Here is a 26,550-nt window from a genome sequence, read left to right as displayed (position 1 = left end):
TGCTCTTTGCTACTTAAAGTCTTTGAGTCTGAAGACTGATATTCTTGATAGGCTAGTTCTTTTCATTTCAAAATAAAGTAATATGCATAATAATATAAAAAGTGAAGTAAGCACTATGTTTAAGGGCAGTTTCCCATGAATACCTGTAAATGTCATGGCAGCTAGCACTGTTCATAACTGAGTTGCTTTATATTTGAGACGTGCAAGAGTTACACTTGTTCCATTTGAATTACATATGATTTTAAAAATTACTCTATAACCTTATTTAGATAAAAGTCAACAGACTGTCTTTTAAAGGTCAGTGATGCTTTGCAGTGCTGCAGCAATTAAATGGAAATCTACAGTTCACTGGTGATTAGAATAGGGAATACTTGAAAAAATGCAGCTGCAGGAAAACTTATACTGTTAATTGTATTTTGAACGTGAAGTGTTTGTTGATACTGGACTTGGTTAAACTTTATATCTGATGTTTTGCAGTGCTGAATCTGTAACACTCAACGACTGTCTTCAGTTGTCATATTTGCCTTCCAAAAGAAACTACATGCTGCTATTGTACCCCAGAGAAATTTTGATTCTTGACTTGGAAGTGAATCAAACAGTGGGTGTGATTGCAATTGAAAGAACAGGTGTGCCTTTCCTACAGGTAATGAAAATCTGGTTTATTTCTATCACTGTGATAGTTTATTAAGATCATATGTAAGTTCATGACTCATTAATAGTTGTGCTTTGATTAGTTCTAGAAGATGAAAAAAAATTACCTCACCAGGGAGAAAATATCCTCTGAACCAAGCATTGTTTAATATTTTTTTCCAAACTCTGCAGCAAACCCACTTCATTTTGGGGTGTTACAGAAATTACCAGTGTGGAAAAGGTCATTTTGTTCTCTGGTGGTTAAGCTGCTTACACACAAGTTAATACTAGTTTTCTGAGCATCTGACTTTGCTTAATTAGATAGCTAAGTCTACTCTGCGGTCTTATCGAAGCATCTTTTTTCTCTTGGAATCATGAATTCTGATACCAAAAACCAAAGGTTTTTTTGTTTGTTTTTAAAGTGATAGCTAAAATAATATATATGAAGATGTCATTGTTAAAAAAAAAAACCCAAAAACCAACAAAAACAAACCAAATCAAAACATAATTTGAACTTTCAATGAATTTCTCAAATTGATTACTGTATTTAAAGACATTCATTGAAGTGTTGCATTAATGGAAACATTTTTAGTGACTTGCTTATACGTCAGAAATTGTATGTTCATTTGCAAGTGTACTTTGCAAAGGATAAGATTTTGATAACTCAATATCATGTGGTGTCTCTTCACTTAGGTAATTCCTTGTTTTCAGCGTGATGGGTTATTTTGCCTACATGAAAATGGTTGTATAACTTTAAGAGTTCGCAGATCTAATTGCAGTATAACTGGAACTCCAAATGAAGAGCCAGGTAATTTTTGTCTCAAAAATGTCCAGAAAGGAACTTTGGGGCATTTTAATTAATACTTTAACAACAATATTAACCATCATGCCTCATACCACCAAGGGGTGGTGAATTACAGCCCTTCTAGTAGTGTTTATGCATTAAATTTAAATTTATGCTACATTCTCCCAAAATTGTTTTTTACTTCCCTGAAACTTAGTGCAAAATAAGATATTAATATCCTGAAAATCCTTTTATCACTAAATAATACTTTAATTATGAAGTGACTTAACAGTCACACATACAAGAAAGTTTTAGATAAAAGATGATTAGTTTGTTCTTTTTTATCTTTAAGGAAAAAAAATCATATTTTTCAGTCAGACACAAGGTTTTGGGAGTCATTTGGTGAATGGGAAGAACTGATTTTAGAACTAAGACATGGGCTTAAATTTAGATTAAGATCTAAATTATTAAACCTTTGTCTCTCATGAAATTTTGGTAAGAATGACCTTTTAAATATAAAGGAGGAGACTGGAAAAAAGGAAGGGAACACATAGTTCTGTAAATGTAAATAAGTAATTTTTTTGTTAGAGTTTTTTTGTTTAGCTTGTTTTGGTTTTGACAGTTTGGTAATTTCTAGTGAGCTACTTTACTTACTTCCAGGTTTACCAATAAACCAAATGAGTTTTGGATTGTGGAGAGCAGATGCACTTTCTACCCAGATATGAAATGTAATTTTTTTTAGATTTTACAAGGTTCATCTGGAATAAGATATTTTAAAGATAATGTTATATTTTGTAGAAGTTTTCAAAGCTGTATTATGTGCAGCAAGATCAACAGTATATAGTTTTTTGTTATTTTTCCTAATTGTTGCACAGGAAGCGTGTGGATTTCAACCAAAGAGCTCAGTCATCCTGCAAATTTACCTCTGTTGATTGATCACATTGTATGTTTTACCTTCTAATTCTTTCTCCTCTGTGGGACATTGATGTTACAGATCCAGACCCAGTTCAGGAGCTGATTTATGATTTAAGAAGTCAGTGTGATGCGATCAGGGTCACAAAAACAGTTCGACCCTTCAGTATGGTGTGTTGCCCGGTGAATGAGAATTCTGCAGCTCTCATAGTCAGTGATGGCAGGGTAATGATCTGGGAATTAAAATCCAGTATTTCTGGCAGAAATGTGCGTAACAGGTAATGGGCTTTATTTTTCTTCTCAAAGTTTCCATCTGTTACATTTACAAATGATGTGTAGCTGTAAATTATATTCTAAAAGCAACGGTGGTATCCTGTGTATATGGTAGTGTGACCTGTGCTATACATGTGTATGAATGAAAGGAAGACAGACAAAATCATCCAAATAGATCAGTTCACTTTGGGAAAGTGAGGGAACTGTATTTACTCTTTAAAAAAATAATTCCATACTAAGTGGTTGGACTAAGGAAACAAAAGATTGGAATGAATATTCACATTATTTTGGGGGAACATTTTCCTCTCATTTGACTTTCTTCAGACTATATAATTTTCCTCAGGAATGAATCTCTTGCTTTCAATCACATGAAAAGACTGCAAAATGAGTCTGGGAAGGACTGCATTTTATTAGGGGAAAGGTTTTCTGTTAGATTTGTATGAATTTGACACTAAGCAGTATAAGGCTGCACAGCAGGTGGCTGGAATATGGTGATATAAACAATATTTTTTATATACAAAGCCTTAAGAGTTTTAAATTTTGAGCAGTCTCTAAAAATACAATATGAAGTACTACAGATCTTTAAACATTCTGTGTATTAAGGTCATTCTGCTGCAATAAGCCTTTAAAGTACTATTGAATAGAATAAATAATTTACTACCATAAAAGAAATACAGAATTCTTAGTAGACTTTTAAATGTCAGAAATGCCAGGTTTTCAATATAGATCCTTTTGTTTCTCACCACTGATTTAATGTTTATATTCTTGGTGTTCCCAAAAATGTATATCCAGGAGAGATGTTTAAGATCCACATGTTGCTGGTTGTTACTTCTTGGATTCTTAGGCTTATTTTTAAGACATTGATTTTTGTCATGATTATATAACCAGAAAAAAATGTAATAATAATATAAGAACCACTGATCCAAGAGGATTCTGGATATGGTTGGATTGTACTGAAAAATAAAGCATATTTCTAGTTGGCACAGAGTCTTTAATGGATTTCGAAGGAGTCTTCCTCCATTAGCTCTTGATCCTGCTGGATTTGATGATCTTAATTAAAATTTGAACTCGAAGTCTGACAAAGTGAGATTTTAATGAAAAAGGCTTTGTATGTGCCTTAAACTGCATTTGTGTGTACAGCTGGGTGCAGTCAGTAGCCTTTGGTCTTTGCTTGTGATGTAGATCTGTCCTCAGCCCCAGCAAGATGTGATTGCCAAGGCTGCAGGGGCTGTTTGGGTCCCTTTTAGATGGAGATTGTGCTGGAACTCACCCACAGTCATTGGGGAAAAAATAACACAAAACCTGAGGCACAGATATCACACAAGACTGTAAACATAGATCATACTGTAAGTTTCTGCTGTAGCTTTGTCTATGCAGAGGCAATTGTGTTTCACATATTTAGGTGAAAGGCGTTGCTTCAGTCATGGATTTCATCATCTAGAAACTATATAAGAAGTTTATATAGTTAAATAAAAACCATTCCCAGAGTTTGGGAATCTGTTCTTAAATGTCCAAGTATTTATGATTAATTCTTAGCTGTGTTCACCAACACAGCTCTACGTATTGATAGACAATATATTTAAAAGCTTCCATTCATTGCTTAAGTACACTTTAGAACAAGGGATACATCAGTTTATTTTTCTGTTACTTGTAAATATCTGTGTGAGGAACATGAAAATTATTTTAAATATTGTACATTTTTGTGTGTGTTATCTCCTAGTAGAGTTGTTCATGGAAGTTGATGTTGGGAATAATCTCAAAATACTCTGCAGCTAGTAAATGGTGGGAATACTGAAAGGTCAATCTGGGGAAAAACCAAAATGGACAGCCTAAGTCAACAGGTGATCCAGTTTGTATTAGGAACTTGTTTTCCTTTCTTTTACAGCAGTTCAAGTGCATCACCTTTGTATTCCCCAGTCTCATTCTGTGGAATTCCTGTAGGAGCATTCCAAAATAAACTTCCAGACCTCTCATTAGACAACATGATTGGTAAGAATTTCTTTTGCTGTTTTTGCTGCTACTCATTTCTAGGCTTTTTGAATCACTGTACATTTTAACTTACTTAAGAACTACATATGTTAGAATTATTTTCTGTGCAGTTTAAGTAGTAATTCTGAAAGAAAATAAATTCCTGTTTGCTAAAGAAATTATCAAATTAATCGTTTTGAGGACCACTGTTGAGGACCAGTGTTCAAAGTTCATTCTTTGAGTCAAAAAAAAAAAAAAAAAAAGTGGAATTTTCCCAGAACTGCTTCACTTTTAAGAATTAAGCTTAACATATGAAGAAAAGTTATCTGATGCATCCATCTTTGTGAAATCTAGGTAGCAACCAACACTTCAGTGTTGAGAAATGTTCCATAAAGGTGGTTGCCTCTGTGTTTTAAAATTAATTTTTATTGGAAAAGCAACTAGTGCTTCTCAGAGACAGGAAGGTGCTCATTTGGATTTGGTCTGGTGAAAGTTGTCTGTATTGTTAGGTGCAGGCAGCTTACCACTGTGGGAGATTCTTTTGCATTTTATCTCATGTGTTTGAAGATGGCAGTTAGGGCATGATTTTTCTCTTATCTGCATTTCCTGTAGTCACTGACATCATAACTGTTGTTATTTGTATTTTAAATCACTCGGACTGGTCCAACTGACTGCAGAAAGTGTACAACAGAGGAATTATATCTTTTTTGTGCCCATCTGTATTGTTGTATCTGAGCAAATTCACTGTATTTCTACCTGTAAATTGCACTCAGTTTTTACTGTTTGGAGTTATACCTCCATAAATCTTTGAATTGGTATAATACTTTAAAAATATTTGTAACTAACTTTAAAAAATAAAAGGAGAAAAAGAAATAGAAAATACCCTAGAATTCTGGAAGAAGACTGAAATGATTGCACTTAATTTTTTTTACCTCTTCCTTACCTTTTATTTTTTTCCCTTTTTAGTGTTAGGAAAGAAAGCTAGTATTGGATGAATTAGCTGAAGTGCAGACTTCCAAAAAGTTTTGTCACACAGAGTTCAACAGGAAGGAATGCCTCTTTAAATAAACATTACTAGTGTATACGATAGATTATTTGTAATTTTTATTTTATAAACTCTGATAACTTTTATGAAGTCTGGTAACTTTCTGTAACATCTCAGATTAAAATGATATACTAACAAGAGCTTTAATTTTTAAGCAGGGCAAGGCACAATTGCTGGAGAAGAACAGTTGAAAACTTCTTTCCTGCAAGAAGTGCACCTCAAATTTCTGCTGACTGGACTTCTTTCAGGGCTTCCTTTGCCTCCATTTGCAATCCGCATGTGCCCCCCTCTTACAACAAAAAACATTAAACAATATGAGCCAATGCTTGCTGTTGGTAAGTATCCTGAATAGTTTATTGGTTCCTCTGAAAAGCTTAAATTCTAGATTAAATACAAATATAGTCGCTAACACAGAAAAAATTCTGTTTTTTGATCCTATGTAAATTATCACCAATAATGGTCCTCAAATTGCTTTACATCCATGATAGTCTTTGGTTTCTTTTTTTTACTGCCTTGGATTTAAGTATTGCTGCCTGAAAAATTGCATTATATTAACCAATTTGTATTTCGTAGAATCATAGAATGGTTTGGGTTGGAAGGGACCTTAAAGATCATCCAGTTTATACTAATATCATAGTAACTGAAAGGAAATTGATCCTTTCAGTTACTATGATATTAGTCTGTTGATATGCTCAGCATTTTACATGAAACTGTCACTGCATTCCAAATATGACTAAATACAGACTTCTTCAGCACTGCATTCCTACCATAACTAAATTAACTTAACAGAGACTATACTTTTGTTATGATGCGAGTCCCTAAATATATGCATAAAGAATGTTATTTTTCCTGAATTAATCTATTCTGTCTGATTAGAAATGTAGATAACTCATCTAGATATTGCAACAGTTGCCAGTGAGCACCTGATTTATTCACACTGAGTTCTTCCTATTTAAATCTGATTTTTCTGGCATGTTCTTTCAGACCACATTGGGGATTTCACATTGTATCCACACAGGCTGCTGTCTCTCTCTGCAGTCAGTGGACTGGAACAGTAGACACATAGATGCCATAATTTAAAGATTGTAGTAGGCTGTAAAATTAGACCTCCAGATTTGGGTTGTTCAAATGTGCTTTTGGTAGATCTAAGATACCAGTTGATTCTCAGTTGCCCTGTCACAGCTGTGCCTGTCACAATTACCTCTTGGGAGTTTTTTGTTATTCTTAAGGTTGCCTGTGCTGTAGAGCCTTGGGTTTTTGGACAGGGCTAGCTGGGGGATTGTACAGGTGAATATTACACAGGATCTTACAAAGATAATCTCACTCCAGTAAAGAAAATGCTATAATAGTGCATATATAATATGTGGGCAATTCTCACAGTACTTATATTATTACTGAGCTAAAAGTACCATCAATAGTTGTGCTCTGAAATGTAGGCAAGCTATCATTACGTGATGTGATGCTACTAAAATGTGACTTTTTATTTTTATCTACCCTGTAGCTGTTAAAACAGGTGAAATATAAAGATTAGGAAACTCATAGGTAGGTATAAAGTGCATTAACAGCAAGGTCTGCAGGGTTCTTGACTTAAAGTACCTGAATGACTCTTTAGGTATCCATTGTTGCATTTAGTAAAGTTGATATGAATATAAAGAAAAAAGAAAAGGAAAAGTAAATCTTCAAAGTGTATTGTAACAAATTGTAACCTTCAGTGTTTCAGAAGGTGTTTGATCTAATTGAAGCTAATAGCTGCTAAGTTATTGATTTGTAATTTGAAAAAGGTCGTTATTTCAGGGATGAGAAAGCAGAATTGCTTTAATGATTTGGTTAAATCTACCCATGATTCTTCCCTTGGATTATTGATGGATAACAGTTAATACTCTTCCCTGAGGCATTTACTCATCTTGAGTAATCAAAACAAAAAGCAACATTCCATACCCCTGCAACTGTGTGTGCTGTGAAAATGCAAAAATGAACAGATTTTCTACAGGCTCTGCAAGTAGGTTCAGGAAAATGTCTTGATCCAAATAGATTTCACTGGCTGCAGAGAATTTTGGAGGGTTTAATATTTGGGGTTTAAGCACTAGAAATCAAAACACCTTTTCTAAAATTGTAAAATATAAGTTACAGGTGTTTAAAAAAAAAAAAAAAGAGAGAAACAGCTCTAAATCCTGCAATTTCACTAAAGTATGGAAGAAAAGAATGAGTCTATATTTATTATATTTTGGGGGTTTTTTTATAGGTACAAGTAATGGCTCTGTCCTGGTGTTTCATCTTACAAGTGGACTTTTACACAAAGAGTTAAGCATCCATTCCTGTGAAGTCAAGTAAGATTTTAATTTTAATTCCTACTATAATCCTTCTGGGAGACAAAACACGTAACTAACGTTGTACCAGCAATGTGGGTGTCTTGTTTTCATTGTTAATGACACGCCAGAAAATTGCCTGTTGAGTCATCTACCTTAACAGTATCTTTGCTATGTATAAGTGGTAACACACTGTCAAAATTAGAGTAAAAATTACACTGAACTAAATATTTGAATTGTATCTGTGCCTGCTGATTTAAGATGCATATCACCTACTTCCAGTGTCTTTAGTGCATTGTAGTACAAAGAAGTCTTTTTAGGACAAGAAACTTTGTTAATAGTGTCTTATTTATATAACTGTCATGACTCAAAATTGTGTCCTTTGAAATAAATGTTTTGTATGCCAGAGTTTTATTTACTTTGTCCCCTTGGGGCTGAAATTGCTATTGAGACAGCTCTAGTCCTAATTGAAGTGACAAAAATTTTATTGTTAAAAGATTTTAAAGAGCAAATACAGGACTCTTATTTATCCATCCTAAGTGAGGAAGAGAGTTTAGTTTTAAAGCTGTCATACTGTGTTTTTGTGTGTACACAATGGCATAACTTTTTGGATAACTAATGGCAAAAATACTAAAGGTGGTGTTTGCTGGCTACATATTTCTAGACAGATTTAAGTATGGAGAATATAGGCACTGTAAGAATAGAATTTCCCTTTCTGTTCAAAACCATTTGAGCTTTTTTGTTTTGTACCATTAACTGCTTACAAAATTATTTTCATTTTATGTTCTGTTATGCAGCACAAGAGAATACTGCTATTTTTTTTTCTCATCAAGTTGGTTATAGAATTCAAAGTTAAAACTGCTACTAACATTTCACAGGTTAAGGAAACAAACCAAAAAAACCAAGATCAGGAGACAGGAGAAAATAGGCTTTTGAAAAATTATTTCTTTATCTTTTATTTAGGCTTCATGTAGTATTGGAAGTATTGTTAGTTTGGGCTTTTCACTTTGCAAAGGTTTTGAATACATTGTCTTTCTAGGAACTGTCCTTGCACAGGTGATATTTTTAGGACACGATTTAAATGATTTTGAATTTTATTTAGTCATAAGCTGTTACCTGGGTAAGTCTTTTAAATATTTGTTTTAATTGCCTGAGTCCTGCTTTTAATGGTCTGAGTGACTTTCTGCATAAATTTTACAAATGCAAGGAAGTGCTTTAGGCAATGTAGAATAAGGCATAGTAATGTTGGGGGTTTTTTAATTAATATTCATGGAGTGCAACAGTTTTTCTTTCAGTGGGAATTCTTACTTTATCTCTAAAATGCAGATAGATTGGATAATCTCTGTATTTCAGTTTTAACTGAAAATACACCTTCAGGGAACACCTGTTATTTTAGTTTGTAACTGAGAATACCCTGGAATTGTAACTCTAGGCCAACAGAGTTTTCAATGCCTTGTAAGCTTAAGAGCAGAATGTAATAAAACTAAGGAGTTTGGAATGGCAACTGTCCTTTACATATAGACTGTGCTAAAATAATGCCCACCGAGTTGTCTAGGTGCTAGCAATCTACATATATATATATATATATATTTATTTTTTTTTTTTTTAGATTAAAGTGTTCTTTTTTGGAAGCTACATATGTAGTCACATGTTGATTTTTTTAAAAATTATTTTTAAACTTTGCAGTTCTGTATTTTGATTTGTACAGTGAATGTTTTTTCTGTCCTGCATTTAAGATGGTTTATATTTGTGAGTAACCTTCAATATTCATTTTGTCCATGATTGTTACTTAACTATTTCACTATTTTTTTAGGATTATGTGAGTAAATACTTTTCCTTTTGAGTTTAAATTGTTTTTTATTAGGAGACTGGGGCAAGAAGCAGCAAAAATACTTCAGAGCATACAGAGAGGAGAAGTCAGTCAGGTTACTGCTAGGAGCATAAGTGAGGTGATAAAAGAGAGGGTGACTATAGCATGTGTGCTGGCTGACAGAAGCTGTGAGCAGGAGGTCAGTTTTTCTTCCTTCAGGATGCAGAGAAATGCAATTAATACTTATTAAGAGGAATTAGAAGAACCATGGAATAACGAAATCTGGTACCACCTGTTCTGTCTTTTAAGTGGAGGGGTTTGAGCTATCGTGGTAAGATAGGAGACATGTAAATAAAATGCCTGAAATGCAGCTTCTTGTTCAGTGGAAGTGGTTGGTGCATTTGCAGTGCCTCTCGCTGCTACTTTAGCTTATTCTGATAGATAGATAACTATGACTAGAGCAGTGCTTATTCTTTTTCACTAAAGCTCAGCAAGTTCAAGGTTGCAACAGCTTTAATTTTTAAAATAAAAATCTCACTGACTGTTACAAGAATGTATATGGCCTATAGGCAGTACTTGAAAATTTCTGCATTATATCCAAGTTTTAGCAGTTGAATTTAAGCTGACTCCCCTTTGGGAGGTTGCTTTGCAAACATTCATTACCTCCTTAAAAATCTTTCCTCATGTAGAGAAAAATGACTGAAAAAACCTATCACTTCTGTTGTACAGGTGTTGGTGTGCTAGATTTATTTGTGTGCATTATTAAATATGCTTTGCCTGACAAGCATAAGTGGTGTTGGAATGAAATCCTGTGTATTTGGAATTGAATTCTGAAGTCTTCATTACAGGATGTACAATTATCTCAGATGTACCATGTTCAGCACTTAACTGTAATTTCTTTTTCTTAACTTTCCCCTTCTTAAAAAGGAAAAACTTGTTCCATTGCTGATGTTCACTTTTGGACATGTAGACCATACAAATGTTTTTGAAGTACAAGGAAAATTATTTTTAAATAATAAAATCTGAGGCTGAGAGTATTTTCTGATAATATGATTGAGATTTTAATACACTTTTCTTTAAGATACGAATGTATTTCCAATTTTACCTTTCTTTTTTTCTCAAAATTAATTTGAGTAGCAGCTACCTTGTCATAGAGTCACAACAATCCATTCCCAACTAGAAAAGTGATTGATATTTTTATCCATTTTGGTACACTATGTAATTTGTTTGCATTGGAGACATTAATCAAAACAACTGAATCTTACCCCTTATGTAAGTGAGACAAGTTGAATGTATAGAATCCCTGAATTTCATATTTTGAGAGTAGATCCAGTCTGAGAAATAGTTTACAGCTGAATGTAACTCTTAATTCTAGTAAACGATGTCTTTTATTAGGAAATCTGCTAATTCAGGTATTTAAATTGGGAAGACATTACTTATTTCTTTCATTAAAACTTGAACCACTGTGTTTGGATTCACAATTTACATGTATGACAATAAAAAAATATTTCTATTATGACAATATAAAAGATTATAAAAAAAAAAGCAGTTAGCTAAACTAAGGTTTCCTTTTGATTATGAGTGTCTTGAGTTTCTGTAGATTTTTATTAGTATTGACAGATTGCCAGCCAGCAGCAAAGAAATTTACTTTTCCAGTTAAATCTGAGCTGATGAAAGAATTGTAGAAAATGCCTCAGGTCTTTGAATGAGAATGGTAAATAACTACTGGCAATAACAATGCATTATGTGCATTCTGTGCTTTTTCCAAAAATCATAGTAGAATAATAGATAAAAATTAGAAAGGTGTCAGAATTAATATTTCTTTCATTTCAGAAAGCTCCCTGTATTTGTGACCCTTTGGAGACTTGCAGTGTCACATGTTATTGCAAATGTAGATTTCTATTCAATCATTCCTGTAATGTTTCAATTAATAATGGAATACTTCTCATTTTGATTGAAATTATTGATTGAACTTCCATAGGTCCTGGTGGGAAAAGGACTGGGTCCTAAATTTTTAACTTCACTTGGGGACTTAGGAATAAAGCTTCACATTTTTTTGCATTCACCATCTCCATTGCATTTAGGAAACTTCTATTTAATACAATGTCAGTTGGATTTACTGACAGTAAATAATAAATACTGTTATTTATCTTTCTCATATTTCACATGTATTCTTGCAAAACAGATCATAATTTAACAATAGATGTAACAGAAGACTTAATTGTCCTGGAAATAGTTCTTAAGTAATCTGTGTTTGAAGAATTTGAGGAAAATTTAAATCCTTTTACCTGTGTTAAAATGAGTTTGGGCTTATGTATGTTTTAGAACAATCTCAATTTTGGTTTAGATTAGTTCCTTGATTTATTTCACAGATAAAGCACTCAATCATTCATGTTGGCATGAAGTGTGTGTGGGAAATGGGGGTGGGGAGGACTATCTCGTTCTGGAAGAGTACCACCTAGTGCTACTTTCAATTCTTTTGTGGCCTGTGGTATATCTCAAGAATTTGCTTAGCATCTCTATGTGCTGACAATATGTTATGCACAGTGTAACTTTACATCCTTGGAAGACTTCAAGGTAATTTGGTTTGTGGCTGCCTTGGCATGACCTAAAAGAGAGAAAAAAAAAAATTTAAAAATCGGTTCTTTTGTGATAGCCTTTGAAATCTCTACAGGGCCTGCCTTGTTTTGTCATCTTTGTTTCTCTTCTCTGGGGACTGAAAGAATCATGTCCTCCCACCTTGCTATCCCTATGAGTTCTTTTCTCTTTCTGTATGCTGGCAGATTTGAGATACTTAATAGTTCTTCCCATCTGGTAAATCACTTAATGAGAGCAGTGATTTTAGTCCATCCTAGTATTAAGTATCTGTGAGGGATTTTTGCAAAAGTTACCAGTGTTTCTAACTGAAATTTTTGTTTTAACCAAAGAAGAACCAGTGTAGTCTGAAAAGAAAGCTCTGCTTTAATTTGGTAACTTTATATTTACATCATAGTTATAAATGCATAGCTTCTTTTTTATGCTTAAATATAGTATTTCTATTAGATGTAGAATGTTACTTCTGTGCTGTTTTCAAATAGAAGAATATGCATGAAGAAAATGATTGTACTTAAGTCCAGGCTATTCTCTAACCATTTGAATATTTTGGCTAATATACTCCATGTATGCTCTTCTGATGACAGGGGAATTGAGTGGATAAGCTTGACTGGATTCATTTCCTTTGCCACATCAACACCTAACAATTTGGGGCTAGTAAGGAATGAGCTGCAGCTGGTGGACCTACCAACAGGTTAGTATTTCCTGAGAAGTCTATACAAAAGGATAACAGATTTGCTGAGGAGTGACAGGGAGTTGTTCTTACTACTTTTTTTTTTTTTTTTCCTTCTGTTGTCATGTCAAAAATAAAATAAAGAGGAGTTTTAACTGGTTCTGCTCTTCTGTCTTTGTGAAGTGACGTAATGTGTTCCATCTGGTGCTCTAGAGACAGACTTGAAACAACACTTCTGGGGAGATGCCTGTGGCTTGCACTTATTAGGAGAATGAATATGTGTCAGCAGGAGGTTTAGGAGCATTCACACAGCATGGGTATTAGTGGTGTATTTTATTGACAAAATGTATATATTTCCAAATGTGTTTTGTCACAGTCCACACCCATTATTTCCTGTGCACCTGAAACAATCTTGAACTATTTATTGTGGTTTGTGTCAGCAACAGATAATTTTTCAAGGTAGGCCAGACATGTGGCCAGAATCTGAGTGTGTATATGAATGTAAAATGGGTATTTTAATAATGAAATTAGAAGGGTTTAAAAAGAAAAAAAAAAATACAATAGTTGATAACAAAACTAACGGTCAGATTATGTGTGTTTTTCAACTACTCTGTCCTTATAATGAATGACAGATATATTTGTGATTGAGTTCAATATTTGCACAATACCAGAAGGTATAATTTGGAAGATTAGACAGCCCAAAACAGGAAGCACTTCAATAATTTTAAATTATTTTTGAATGGAAAAACCTGGAGCCATTTAATTTGTAATTGAAGAGCTTGAATCTTGTAACACATGGCTAATTCCAAATTGCTTTATTTAGCATAAAGTGGTTTTGGTTTTTTTAAGCTTATGGAAAAGATTCAGTTTTTGTGTTTACAGGGTGCAGCACAATAGAGGCTATTCTTTTAACATAAGAATACTGTAATTTTTTCCTGATAGTATCTTTTGTTCATTTGTTTAAAATCAAACCAGAAAAGAGATGTACTTTGTAAAATTCATTTCGTGTAAAATGGGGTTTTGATTTTTCACTCGGCTTGCAAATCAGTATTGAAACGTTTATAAATGTAAGTGATAAAAGGCTCAGTATTTCAGTATTTCTGCAGGCAACCAAGTTCTAACTAAATGTGAATACCTGACACCTTAGCACTTGTTTTGCTTAAAAAAATGTTACTTTTCCTCTTTTACAACTCCCAGAAAGGCACAGCTACTGAACTGTTTGATTGTTGGGTCTTCCATCACTAATTAGACCAGCTTTCTATTTTAATTCTAGGAAAGCTGTGCTGATTTGTATTTACTTCATGAACACTTTGACAAAACTCTCATTTACATTTCTAAAGAATGATAAGGAATAAAATTCCATGGGTGTTTGATCACTAATGAAGAAAATAGTGCTGGAAGGTTTCTTGGAGCCTGACCCCTGACATGAGAGCTCTAACTAGCATTGTTGAAAACTGGATTTATTCACATTGTTGGCATAAGATGAGTAATTTAGCTGTGAGCAGCCATAAGAGTGGCTAAAGTTTGAAAACTTGAATTTTCCTTGAAAGCTAAGGAGAATGAAACCGGCATAGGAGATGCCCTGATACCCTGGTATTTGTAGATCATTATTTATCTTAGTGATATGTGTAACACCTTTAATTCTGCAACACTGTGTACAGTTGGCTGAATATTTTGTTGGGGAAAAGATTGTAAGTTCTTAGGGTTTATTCTTTTAGCTGGAAAGAAAAAGAGAATGGTTCTGCTAGGTGAAGAATGAGTTAGTGCTTCATGGAAGTACTGTCAGACTTAGTTTATGGCAGAGTTAATTTCTCTTGGAAAACTTGAAATCTACTCACTACTTTCCTCCCTGGGGAATTGAGAGTATATCTCATTGGCTTGGAGTAGAAAGTAATAACTCTTTGAACTCTCTCTCTGTATTTATGCAATGCTGATGATGCATCATTTTCAATAGTTGTGCTCTGGAAGTGAGTCAGGTATTATATTAGACAGTAGAGTTTACATTGTATTTAGTCCTTTGGAAGCCAGTAAACCTTTGACAATGACAAGGGTAATGTAAGATCTGGCGGATTACTTGGAGATGTTCTAGTTTAGTTTGTAAACTATTTTTGTTTACAAACAGAATAGTTTATAAACTATTTCTATATTTATATTTAGTTTAGTAACCATTTCTGTTTTCCCCCCTTACGTCATTTTTGCATCCCAGGCAGGAGCATCGCATTTCGTGGGGAGCGAGGTAATGATGAGCCAGCTATTGAAATGATAAAGGTGTCTCATTTGAAGTAAGTACGTTAGCCTTGTGAAGTTTATAAATTTTACTGTACTGCATGAAGAGCCTCATGACTTAATAGAAACAATAGAAATTCCAGGAAAAAACCACTCCAGAGCATACAGAAAAATGTGCAGCAGCATCAAGAAAAAAATACTTTAGAATATTAGTTCAAAGTGCAAAAGCTGTGAATGTTTCTGTGGTTGACTTGGTCACTTCAGGGTCCAATCACACTGCAAGATCAGTTGTTAATACTTTAGTTCATTTAAGAATTGTGTTCACTGACTGGACATTTTGGTAGTATTAGGGAGAATAGAAGTGCTTAACAATTTTTGTCAACTTTGATTATGTTATGAGTTAATTCCCTTTTCTATAACTTCGGCCTTACTTAAAACTAGAAGATTGTTGTTAAAGGTGGGATAATTTTTCACCTTTAATAAGGTGAAAATAATAATAATTTTTTATTCATTTTTCTAAGTATGTATTTCACACCTTTCTAATAATCATCTACTGGAAAACCAGATGTCAGGTATAGTTGTTTGAGAAGTCAGCCGATAAACAACCACATTGTTTACCATTAACTCCTGCTTATTTTGAGATCAGGCCTGTGACAGGAGGCCCTGGTCTTTATAGTATCAAAAATAGTAACAGTGGTACTCTGTGAAATGACTTTACTTTCATGTGTAAATGGAATTAAAGTAGTGCTGAAGTTAATAAGGCATTGCCTTTAGATTTTAGATTTGTTTCATTTACAGTGGAGGAAAAAATAATGTTCCCTAGCTTGCATGGGAATATTTTTGGAAGTTTGTATGTGTTCAGAGAATTTGGAAGAGTTCAACCATATGATGGTCTAATTGATTTATTAAAATTTAAGAACAGCTGTGGGCTTTGATGAAGAGACTAGAGTGTTAAGTGAGAACAAGAAAGGATTGTTCATTTGAGTAGAGATTAATGCAGTTGAAAAGAGTACATATAGCTGCAGAACCGTGTCCAAGTTACATGTGAAAAAGTGGTAAATTGAAGGTGTTTTACACATCTAGCTCCACACAAGAAAGATCTAAAGACATGAGTGACAAGTGGTTTAGTGTAAGAGGATTTTATGTTCCTTTATCGCTGGATTAGGGAAGTGGCATGCATCTAGAGTAGAGAAAAAAAAAATCTGTCCAACCTGCAGTTTTGATGTGTTTCTGATATCTTGTGCAGTCATCAACTTGGGCTGAATATGGCTAAATTAGAGGTGCTGCTGCTTGCCTGAATTCCTTTCCTTGTCTCCTTTACAGTAATTGAACAATACCCCCTGACAGAAATTTCTAATTCTTTTAGCTTTGAAGGAGGACTCTTTCACACAGACTCTCTTGCACCTCAGCAACTCAAGGAAATCACAAGCTTTGGAGTGGGATTTGAGCCAAATTAATTTACACTACTTCCTCTTTGTTTTTGAGGATTTCCAGGGTGCTGATATGAAGATGTGTGAAGGAAAATGCTTAAATTAAGATGGAGTGATTACTTTTGATGTAGTAAATTCTTATTTGTTTTAGGCAGTATCTAGCTGTGGTATTTAGAGACAAACCACTGGAGATCTGGGATGTCAGAACATGCACTCTGCTCAGAGAAATGTCTAAAAACTTCCCTACAGCGACCGCTTTGGTAAGGAAGAAAATCTGTTACTTAGTGTTTATTAAATGTAATATGTTGAGATAGTATAAAAATCTATGAATAATTTTGCAGCAAAATGTTACTGTATCTGTAGCATACGGATAAGTGCTTTCACTCCACTTTTCTGTTTTCATCTGTCATTAAGTAGAGGCAAGAAAAAAGGAGGAACTGGTGAAAAAATCTGGTCAGCTCCTTGGGTAATGGAGGGGAGGTATCATAGAAAGCAATCTTCATTGAAATCATTGTAATTAACAAAAAAATTCTCAGTACATTCAGGGAGTAAACATTTGTCTTTCCATTTTTCCTGGACAATTTTTCACAGGAGTGGTCACCTTCTCATAACTTAAAGAGCCTGAGGAAGAAGCAGTTAGCAGCCCGTGAAGCCATGGCCCGACAAACGGTTGCATCAGATACTGAAGTTAGCAGTGTAGAATCTTCTGTTATCAGGTATTTCTCATTCTGGTTTAATGTTACTCTACATCAAGTTGTTGTTTTTCCACTGTGTGCTCTTGTTCTATAGAACACAATATTTCGGAACCTATTCTTGAGTACGTAGCAGGCAAAGCAACTTCATGGGCCTCCAATTAGCTTTTAGGTATGGGACTTTGATTTACTGCTGGATGAGAGAAGCAGTGTACCCGTTTCTCTCAGGTGTGTCTGTAGCAGTTCATTAGCTACCTGGTTCTTGAAGTAAACTCCAAGCCCCTGAACGTTTCCACAAGTGTTAAAATTGCCCCCCTCTACTCCGCTCTTGTAAGGCCCCACCTGGAATACTGCGTCCAGTTCTGGAGCCCCCAACATAAGAAAGACATGGAGCAGTTAGAACAAGTCCAGAGAAGGGCCACCAGGATGATGCGAGGGCTGGAGCAGCTCTCCTATGAAGACAGGCTGAAAGAGTTGGGGCTGTTCAGCCTGGAAAAGAGAAGGCTCCGGGGAGATCTTATAGCGGCCTCCCAGTACCTGAAGGGGCTACAGGAAAGCTGGGGAAGGACTTTTCATAAGGGCAACTAATGACAAAACAAGGGGAAATGGGTTTAAGCTGAAAGAGGGGAGGTTTAGATGAGATATTAGGAAGAAGTTCTTTACTGTAAGGGTGGTCAGACACTGGAACAGGTTGCCCAAGGAAGTTGTAGGGGCCCCATCCCTGGAGGTGTTGAAGGCCAGGTTGGATGAGGCTTTGAGCAACCTGGTCTAGTGGACGGTGTACCTGCTGATGGCAGGGGGATTGGAACTGGATGAGCTTTAAGGTCCCTTCCAATCCTAACCATTGTATGATTCTATGAAAATGATTTAAGTATTGCTTCTGGTAAATTGTTTTGAAGGAAATACACATTTTTGTGCTGCCTCTGTGTATTAGTTAGAGAGAATTTGCCTTGCAATTCTAATTTCAAGAAAGAAATACTTGTGTCTCATTGTGTTCTCTTCAAAGCTTGTTACAGGAAGCTGAAAGCAAATCGGAGCTGAGCCAGAACATTTCTGCCAGAGAGCACTTTGTGTTTACAGGTGCTGATGGGCAGGTTTATCATCTCACAGTAGAAGGAAACTCAGTAAAAGACAGTGCAAAAATTCCTCCTGATGTGAGTTCCAATTTTCTGTATCATTGATGCTTTAATTTTTTTCTTACCTATGATTGCTAGAAAAAAAAATGAGGAATATCCATTGTAGTGACAGGTGGTTGTTAATGCCAGTAGACTGAAATACAAAATCAAAGTTCCAACTTCAGAAACTGTAGCAATTCTCTTTTCACAATCTTATAGTTTTACTATTGAAATAAATGATTTTTTTTAATGTTAGAATCTTCATAGGCCCTGACTTGCTCTCTGACTAAACTGAATGACCTGTTTTTAAGAATTTTACCAAAGCATATACAAAAATCTTGAATAACAAAGAGAGTGTTATTGAGACATGACTGTACTCTGTTAATAGATTTTATTTTGCATCATAAGGTGGACTTGAGTGGACCAGAGCACTGTTTTGTGAATTTTAAGTTTGGTTTTTTTCTATTGTGTTTAATGAGGTCTGTTATGTTGTTGTTTCCTTGCAACAAGAGACAGAGAAGTGATTTCCATTGCTTTAAACCCAAAATTTCTTACAAGGAAACGTCTTTTGAAGCATACTGAAGCAAATATAACTGACTTGATCAATGCTTCTATTCATTAGAATAGTTTCTATTTAAACTGAGCAGAATTTAGTCCATCATGTCATATAATATTAAAAAAAAAAAAAGTACTAATGTTGAAATGCTTGTTCCTGTATTTGATTCGTTTAATCACAATATTTTATTCTGCTTTTTGAATATTTCTAGGGAAGTATGGGTAGCATTACGTGTATTGCCTGGAAAGGGGATATCCTGGTTCTTGGAGACATTGATGGAAACTTAAATTTCTGGGATTTGAAAGCTAGAGTATCCAGGTATGGATACAAATGAGATCTGACAAACATCACATAATGAGTGTTAGAATGTTTTCTGCCCTCCACCCTCCTCATTTTTGTTCTTCACTGTAGGAGATCATCTCTGGTGTTTGAGGTAAAAAATGCAAGTATTCTGAAATAAAATTTCAGAAAATGTCTACCATTTTACAGTTCTCTTTTGTATTTTTCAGCTGGAGTAACATTTTATCAGAGTTTTTAAAGCACCTAAATTTCTTTCTTATGTTAAATCTACAATGGCTTCTGATAAAACGTTGAGTATTGTGTTCATTTCAAGCATTTCATCTTTTTAGTTTTCATGACAATTTGGGTAGCTATTTGTATATGTGCATATATAGATTGTCCTTCTCAAACTGTACAGTATCAGGGTCTGCAGTGTTCATGGGAATGATTTAACTACCCACAATATTAAGTATAAAAAGATTTTATACTAATCTTGTGTTTTTCTTTCCTTAGGGGCATTCCTACACACCGAAGCTGGGTGAAAAAGATACGTTTTGCCCCAGGGAAGGGAAATCAGAAACTTCTTGTGATGTACAATGATGGAGCAGAAATTTGGGATTCAAAAGAGGTATCTGTTGTTTTGATATGCACTTCTTTGCATACAGACCGACCTCTGAACAGCAGAACGAGTCAGGGTTTAAGTTTTACCTAGACATGATTTCTTGCTGACAGTTGTATAACAAAGTTGTATGGCATATCTCAGAGGACTTTTAGTTCCTATAAAACATTTTTAAGCTGTCATCAATGAAAAATACCTTCCACTCATAAAGCTGACAATGTCTCCGAGATACTCTTTGTCATTCTCTTGTAATGTTTTTGAGGCAAACATCAAAAGTTTAATGAGGAGACCTCAATCTTAGAATTTAATCTGTGAACAAGAGAGTATTTTTACTACAAGTTTCTTAACTGCTGTGCATATTAAAGAGTATGTATTCTTCAGTACATGGATTTAATTTGTTAGAGAATACCAGAAAGCTAGACACTTGTTAATTAATGTTGTCTGGTTTCTCATCTGACTCAGAAATTCTGTAGTAATGTTCAGAAATCTTCTGGGATTTGCTTCATAGGTCTTTCAGGGGATTATAGTACCATGGGGAAGGAGCGATAATTGTACTGTTTTAGCTTAGCCACTCTGAGTATGTTCAGGATATGAGGGTAGGAAACCAGAATTTTAATTTTTTTTCTGTTAATTTTGTAGTGAGCACCAGTTCCTAACTCAGACACTTAATTTGAGGAATATGAAACTTTCCATTGATGGTAAGAGTTAGACAGCAGATATGACCAACTGTGAATTATATAGGCAGAGTAGAATATTATCCCATGAGTCTCTTCTTCAAGAATATTTGAATAATTTTGCTGCCATGGGATACTCCTCCTGTAGCTGTTCCACCTTTTTCTGGGTCAAGAGAAAGTGTTTCTTGTATGAAAGCATTTAAAATTCATTCACATTTCCAGCCAAAAGTATCTGTAAAAATATTTTATTGTCTCAGTTCTATTGTCCATATAATCCTGTCCTTTGAATTTCACCTGTGCCTACAACCAGTTATCTGATATTTCAACATTTTTCTCCTAATTCCCTTAGTGCTAAGAGTAGTCATGCTCTAGAGCTGTTGTACCTCACACCTCTCTAACTCCGTGCTTTGCTCTAGAACAAGTGAAAGGAAACAGCAGAATATTGATTGCAGTGGAAGCTTTGTTAAGATTTCCTTAGTTTAACAATTGTAGTGTTCTGTGGTGCTACAGGAGGGTTACAAAATGACTACTGTGGTTAAAAGCGTGGCTTAGAAGGTTTTGTTTGTCTCTGTTTTGTTTGTGGACAATAAATCATTCTATTCCCATGTTATCTTAATAGTATGTCTAAATGTATTTCTAAATAAGTTCAGTATTTATCAAGAAAGTACCTATTTATGAAGAGCATGAGTTAATTAACAAGAACCTCACTTTCCCCTTCGAGCATGTATGCTAAATCAGGGACTGAAGTTAAAAGAGAGATTGTAAATGTCCACCAGTTTACCGTGGAAATTTTATGTCAGAAAAGGTAACAAAAAGGCAGCTGTACAGCTGTGCTCAAAAGGATCTTTTCTCAGCTCTCAGTTGGGAAAAAGTGTCGTTTCAGGGCAACCATGTGCCCTACTCCAAGGTTTCTAAATTCCCTACTCTCCAGAAGAGACCATCATTAAAATGATTTATTACTAACTTCACCTTTTATTGCAAATTTTGTGATATACCTCCTGGGTGTGTGACAGTGTCTTACACTGTTTGATGGAGAGCCTACTAAAAATGAAAAATAACCCAACTTTTCAAGGTACGAATGGTGAGCAGTTTAAGAAGTGGAAGAAACGTCAATTTCCGAATCCTGGATGTAGACTGGTGCACTTCAGACAAAGTGGTCTTGGCATCAGATGATGGGTGCATTAGAGTTCTAGACTTGTCCATGAAACCCTCTTGTTTTAGAATGGATGAACAGGACTTAATAGGTATGTTGATTTCTTTTTTGCTATTAACAGCTAGATATTTCATTTTGAAAGTGGACTGTAAAAATGTTCAGCACTTCTGTTAGAATAGGGAATTGTCACGTATAGAGGTTTAGGTGTCCCTGAAATACTTTTCATAGATGCAGATAAATTTTTTTTAGGCTTAGGTCATATGGGTGTTTTTTTCTAATATAAGTTTAATCTCCTAAATAAACTATACTTTTAAAAATCTTAATTGCAAGATATATTAACAAAATAAGCAAGTTGACCTAAAAAGCATCGGTACCTCAATTAGACATCAGAACCTACATCACTGGTACACAGTGCATGATTTTAAAACATCTGTTGATGTGTGAAAATGTTTTTCTAATATTTCCAGATATCAAATGCAGTTTTTAGACTGGTTCATTGCTTTTCAAAGTAGATTTTCCCACAGAACTCTGAAATAGCAATATTAGTGCTGTTTGGTTTTTTTGCCATATATTTAAGTAGTTTTAAAAAATTTAAACAGTTAACTAAGCTACATTTTTCTTTTTTTTTATTACTGCTGTTCCAAATAACTGCTTTTGTTTTAGTTGTTTTGGTCAATCCTGCCTTTACTGATACAATTTCCTTAAAACATGTAGATTCTGATTAAGACACATGTAATAAACAAAATTGTAATGTTGGGAGCTGTGGTGTGGGATGTTTGAGGAAGGACATAATTTATCACAACTATTTTTACTATCAAATGAATGTTCTCTAATATTAAGCTATAAAAATCCATGTTCTAAAAACAAGCACACTGAAATCAGGATACACGAGGGTTAAGGTTGCCTGCAATTTAGCTATCCTTCTGCCTCTACACTGTGATAATCTTTTAATTACAAAATCACATTTACAAGATTCCTACATCATTCAATGCATATGAAGTACAGGGACTTGCTGGATATTTAATAATGAAGCTGGTTGGTACTTGTTTTACTCCTAAGTCACTGGGTAGCATTTACTGCCTATTATCCAAACCTTATGACTTTTAAATTTGTATGACAACAGTCAGTAATATAATTTTCAAATTTCTTTATTAATATAGACATGTATTAAACTTCCCAACATCCTTTTGAGATGATGAGTATTCATCCTTGTATCATACTGAAGAAACTAGGATTGCAAAGTAAAACTAAAACATACATTATGATATATTTTGCTATAGCTGTACTTATTTTCCACCATGTCCTTGTAGTAGCAGTAATCATCATATACAGCTCTACTTAATGGCAGGGTAATGTATTCCAGGAATCTATGGCTGAATTCAATAGGGAATGTCCTGAAATTCTCATTTGAGCACAGTTGATATCCCTGTACCTTCTCTGAAATGTTTTTGCTTGAGTGTAAAGATAAGCTTTTATGTCTAGTAATCCGTGCTGTGTATATGAAAAGACTGTGATTTATTATTTTCTTCTGGTGCTTGCAAACAAGGTGGTACATTCTGTGGTTACTGAACACAGTGTTATTGCACATTAACCACTCAACAATGAATCTTTTCCTTTTGTTGCAGAACCTGCATGGTGTCCCTATCTGCTTGTTCCGAGGGCTTCATTAGCTTTAAAAGCATTTTTGTTGCATCAGCCATGGAATGAGAAATATTCTTTAGATATTATAAACATGTAAGAAGAAATATATATATATGTATATATATAATTTTTTTTTTTTTTTAATTCTACATCATTTATTATTTTTTCTGTGCAAATAACTGTAAGACATAAGTTTCATCACTCCTTGGGACAGTTAAAAGATAATAGCTTCACTAGTTTAAACAGAAAAGGCTTTAAGGTCAAGTGTTTTATTTCTTTTGACTTTCAGTAGCCCTTGGCTTTTGAAAACTGCTGTCTACTTTAAGATCCTGGCAATATTTTTATGTCATTTACATATTATATTACTTCATATTACTTTATATTACTTACATTACTTCTGGGGAGATCTTATAACGGCCTTCCAATACCTGAAGGGGCCTACAAGAAAGCTGGGGAAGGGCTTTTCATAAGGGCAGTTAATGACAAAACAAGGGGAAATGGGTTTAAGCTGAAAGAGAGGAGGTTTAGATGAGATATTAGGAAGAAGTTCTTCACTGTGAGGATGGTCAGACACTGGAACAGGTTGCCCAAGGAAGTTGTAGGTGCCCCCTCCCTGGAAGTGTTGAAGGCCAGACTGGATGAGGCTTTGAGCAACCTGGTCTAGTGGAAGGTGTCCCTGCTGATGGCAGGGGGGTTGGAACTGGATGATCTTTAAGGTCCCTTCCAGTCCTAACCATTCTGTGATTCTGTGATTCAGCTAACCAATCCTAACCATTCTGTGATTCTATGATTCAGCTAAGTGTATTTTCTCTTTGTTCAAGAAGTTATAGTCAGAGGTGGTTCCTAGAATATAAGTGAAGGTGATATTCCGATAGTCTAACAGGCATTATCTTTACTTTTAGTGAGCCATGCTTCACATCTTAGTAGGAGCACCTTTCTGTATCCTATACTGTGTTTGTGTACTGTTGATGGCCATGTAAGAATGGGCTAGGCATTGTCATTTTCATTAATTTCAAGGTTAATGAATAAAAGAATAGTGAAAAATGAAAGGTTGATGGCTCTGACTCCGAGGTTGAGAGAAAGCAAAACCAATCTTTCATTACTATTTTGGAACTAGTAACTAGATAAAGAATCATGCGTGAATGGCTTACCATAAGAATATGAAAGATTCTTTCCATATATGTTCTTATGTTTTTCTGCTACCAGTAATACTCTTTCATTTCAGCTAATTCTGTCATTTTGGTGATATAGAAAACCTTTTTCATTTTTTTTTTTGTTTTTAATCCAGTGATTATCCAGAGAATGAAAATATTAAAAGCCTTCTCCAAGAGCAGTTGAATGGATTGTCCAAGTAAGAATTTTTCTATTAATATTTGAGTAAGCTAGTGAATTCAGAGAAGGCAAAAAACCTGAAACTTGTGGCAATTCACAACTTAAAGGAGAAAGAATGCTTTTTGCCTCTCTAAAGATAAGCTTGAATAATGACAGCTTTTATTTTAAACACAGTTAATTTATATTTTTGTGTAATTCCTAAGGGTGGTGCTTTATTCATTTTATTGAAGATTTTAAATTTTTATTTCAATTTTTTCTAATTAAAAATAAACCGTAATATAATCTCAAAAAAAAAAAAAGCAAACTATCTTAAAGTAGTTTGTTAAATATTTGACTCAACAGTCAAAATCTACTGTGCTGAATACATAAAGTGTGGTGGAAGTCAGTGTTGAATTTTTAACATTGACTTAAGATAGGAGTGGCTGACAACAAGAGTTTTAAAGGTACTATTTAAGTTTAGTATATAATTTATAATCGACCAGTGAGCATTTGTAATTTTTTAGGCAATACTTCTTGGTGATATGTGGTTCTTTGATGTTGGTCCAGACTGTATTGGATACTGCTATTTAAATACTCCAAAGTTTAAGATGTGTAAGCTCTGACAAAGAACAGACAATTTTAAAAATCTTTTCTTGAAAATATAATTCCAGATTAATGTTCGTGCACAGTGCTCTGCTTACACACAAAACAGATTTTGACATTCCATTTAAACTATGAAAATAATATTTGAAGCTAGTAAACAGAAATTTTTCCCTTTTCCATTTGTGCTTTCACTTACTAGGATGGAAATGCTAACTTAGCATATTTTTATCCACCATGAAACATGTAGAAAACTTAAATTCATGCATGTGGATCTCTTATGGCTCTACATAGTTGTAAAGTTATTTGTAATTAAATTAATCTTGTAATTTGTAGAATCACTGCAGACTAATTTGTAGCTTTGCCTACACCCTTGTGGTTGTTCCCTTTATTACAAGAATAAGGGGTTCCTGACAAGACTCACTATTTGTATTGAAACTGGTGGAGTGACTTGCTCCTGGTGATCAATTATATTTCAAATTATGCGTGCTTCCTGTTGGAATTGTTTTGATAGATGCATTTTTTCAGTTCAGAACAGAAATTGTGTATTTTTTCCCCCAGTTTGTAGGTGGTATATCCTGTTTGTATTTTACAGATTATTTATTACTTTTTTTTTTTTTTTTTTTTTTTTGCAGTGACATAAAGAAACTTTTGCTTGATCCAGATTTTACCCTCTTGCAAAGATGTCTCCTAGTTGCCAGGTAGTACGGAATCAGATAACTATATCAAATGTTGCCTAATAAAATCTTGATCCTATTAATGCACATGAATGTGCTGAAGTTTAAGTACTCAACTGATTCTCCTTTAACTCAGTGCAATTACTGAAGTACTTTATTACCCATGTATGAGAGTGTTTTCAGGACTGAGAATGCAAATGTTACCTTACCGAAACAGTTTTATTCGCTTGCTGGATGTAGATAACTTCCTTCAGTCTTGGTGATACTTTCATAAATTGCATTTAGTTGTACAATGCCCAAAAATGTAATTCAGAAGTTCACCACACACCATAGATTATATGCCAAGAGGGAAAGGCCTGTTTTTCATTTCAAATGTATTTGTTCTGTCTTGTTCTTCTACCTAAACTCTAGCTGATTTTAGTCTGCCTGTATTCAGAGATGTTTTTCAAACTTAGTAACTTTCTTGTAGTTGAAAGAGGATATTACTGATTAAGTGTAAAATAATAATAAAATACAAATTTCCACATATGGAAATTGTTGTGGTAGTTGACATGCTGGAGAGACGGGATGGCATCCAGAGGGAC

The 26,550-nt window shown here is 34.4% G+C and overlaps 1 protein-coding gene across 1 annotated transcript in view; it reads left to right on the top strand.

Annotated features, from left to right (window-relative positions):
- The window catches only part of WDR11 (WD repeat domain 11), a 38,699-nt gene extending 12,690 nt beyond the window's left edge, over window positions 1-26,009 (top strand). Inside the window, 17 exon segments of the mRNA XM_029086803.1 lie at window positions 478-643; window positions 1,324-1,438; window positions 2,409-2,604; window positions 4,485-4,588; window positions 5,768-5,947; window positions 7,855-7,939; window positions 12,908-13,014; window positions 15,200-15,275; window positions 16,801-16,909; window positions 17,241-17,365; window positions 18,348-18,495; window positions 19,224-19,330; window positions 19,805-19,919; window positions 21,657-21,828; window positions 23,363-23,471; window positions 24,667-24,729; window positions 25,925-26,009. Coding sequence (XP_028942636.1) covers window positions 478-643; window positions 1,324-1,438; window positions 2,409-2,604; window positions 4,485-4,588; window positions 5,768-5,947; window positions 7,855-7,939; window positions 12,908-13,014; window positions 15,200-15,275; window positions 16,801-16,909; window positions 17,241-17,365; window positions 18,348-18,495; window positions 19,224-19,330; window positions 19,805-19,919; window positions 21,657-21,828; window positions 23,363-23,471; window positions 24,667-24,729; window positions 25,925-26,009 — 2,062 coding nt within the window.
- The last annotated feature ends 541 nt before the right edge of the window (window positions 26,010-26,550 follow it).

Source organism: Antrostomus carolinensis, unplaced genomic scaffold (assembly GCF_000700745.2).
Source record: "Antrostomus carolinensis isolate BGI_N321 unplaced genomic scaffold, ASM70074v2 scaffold2919, whole genome shotgun sequence".
In the NCBI taxonomy this organism is placed as follows: domain Eukaryota; kingdom Metazoa; phylum Chordata; class Aves; order Caprimulgiformes; family Caprimulgidae; genus Antrostomus; species Antrostomus carolinensis.
The sequence above is the reverse complement of the archived record's forward strand: the minus strand, read 5'-3'. Positions and strand labels throughout refer to the sequence as shown.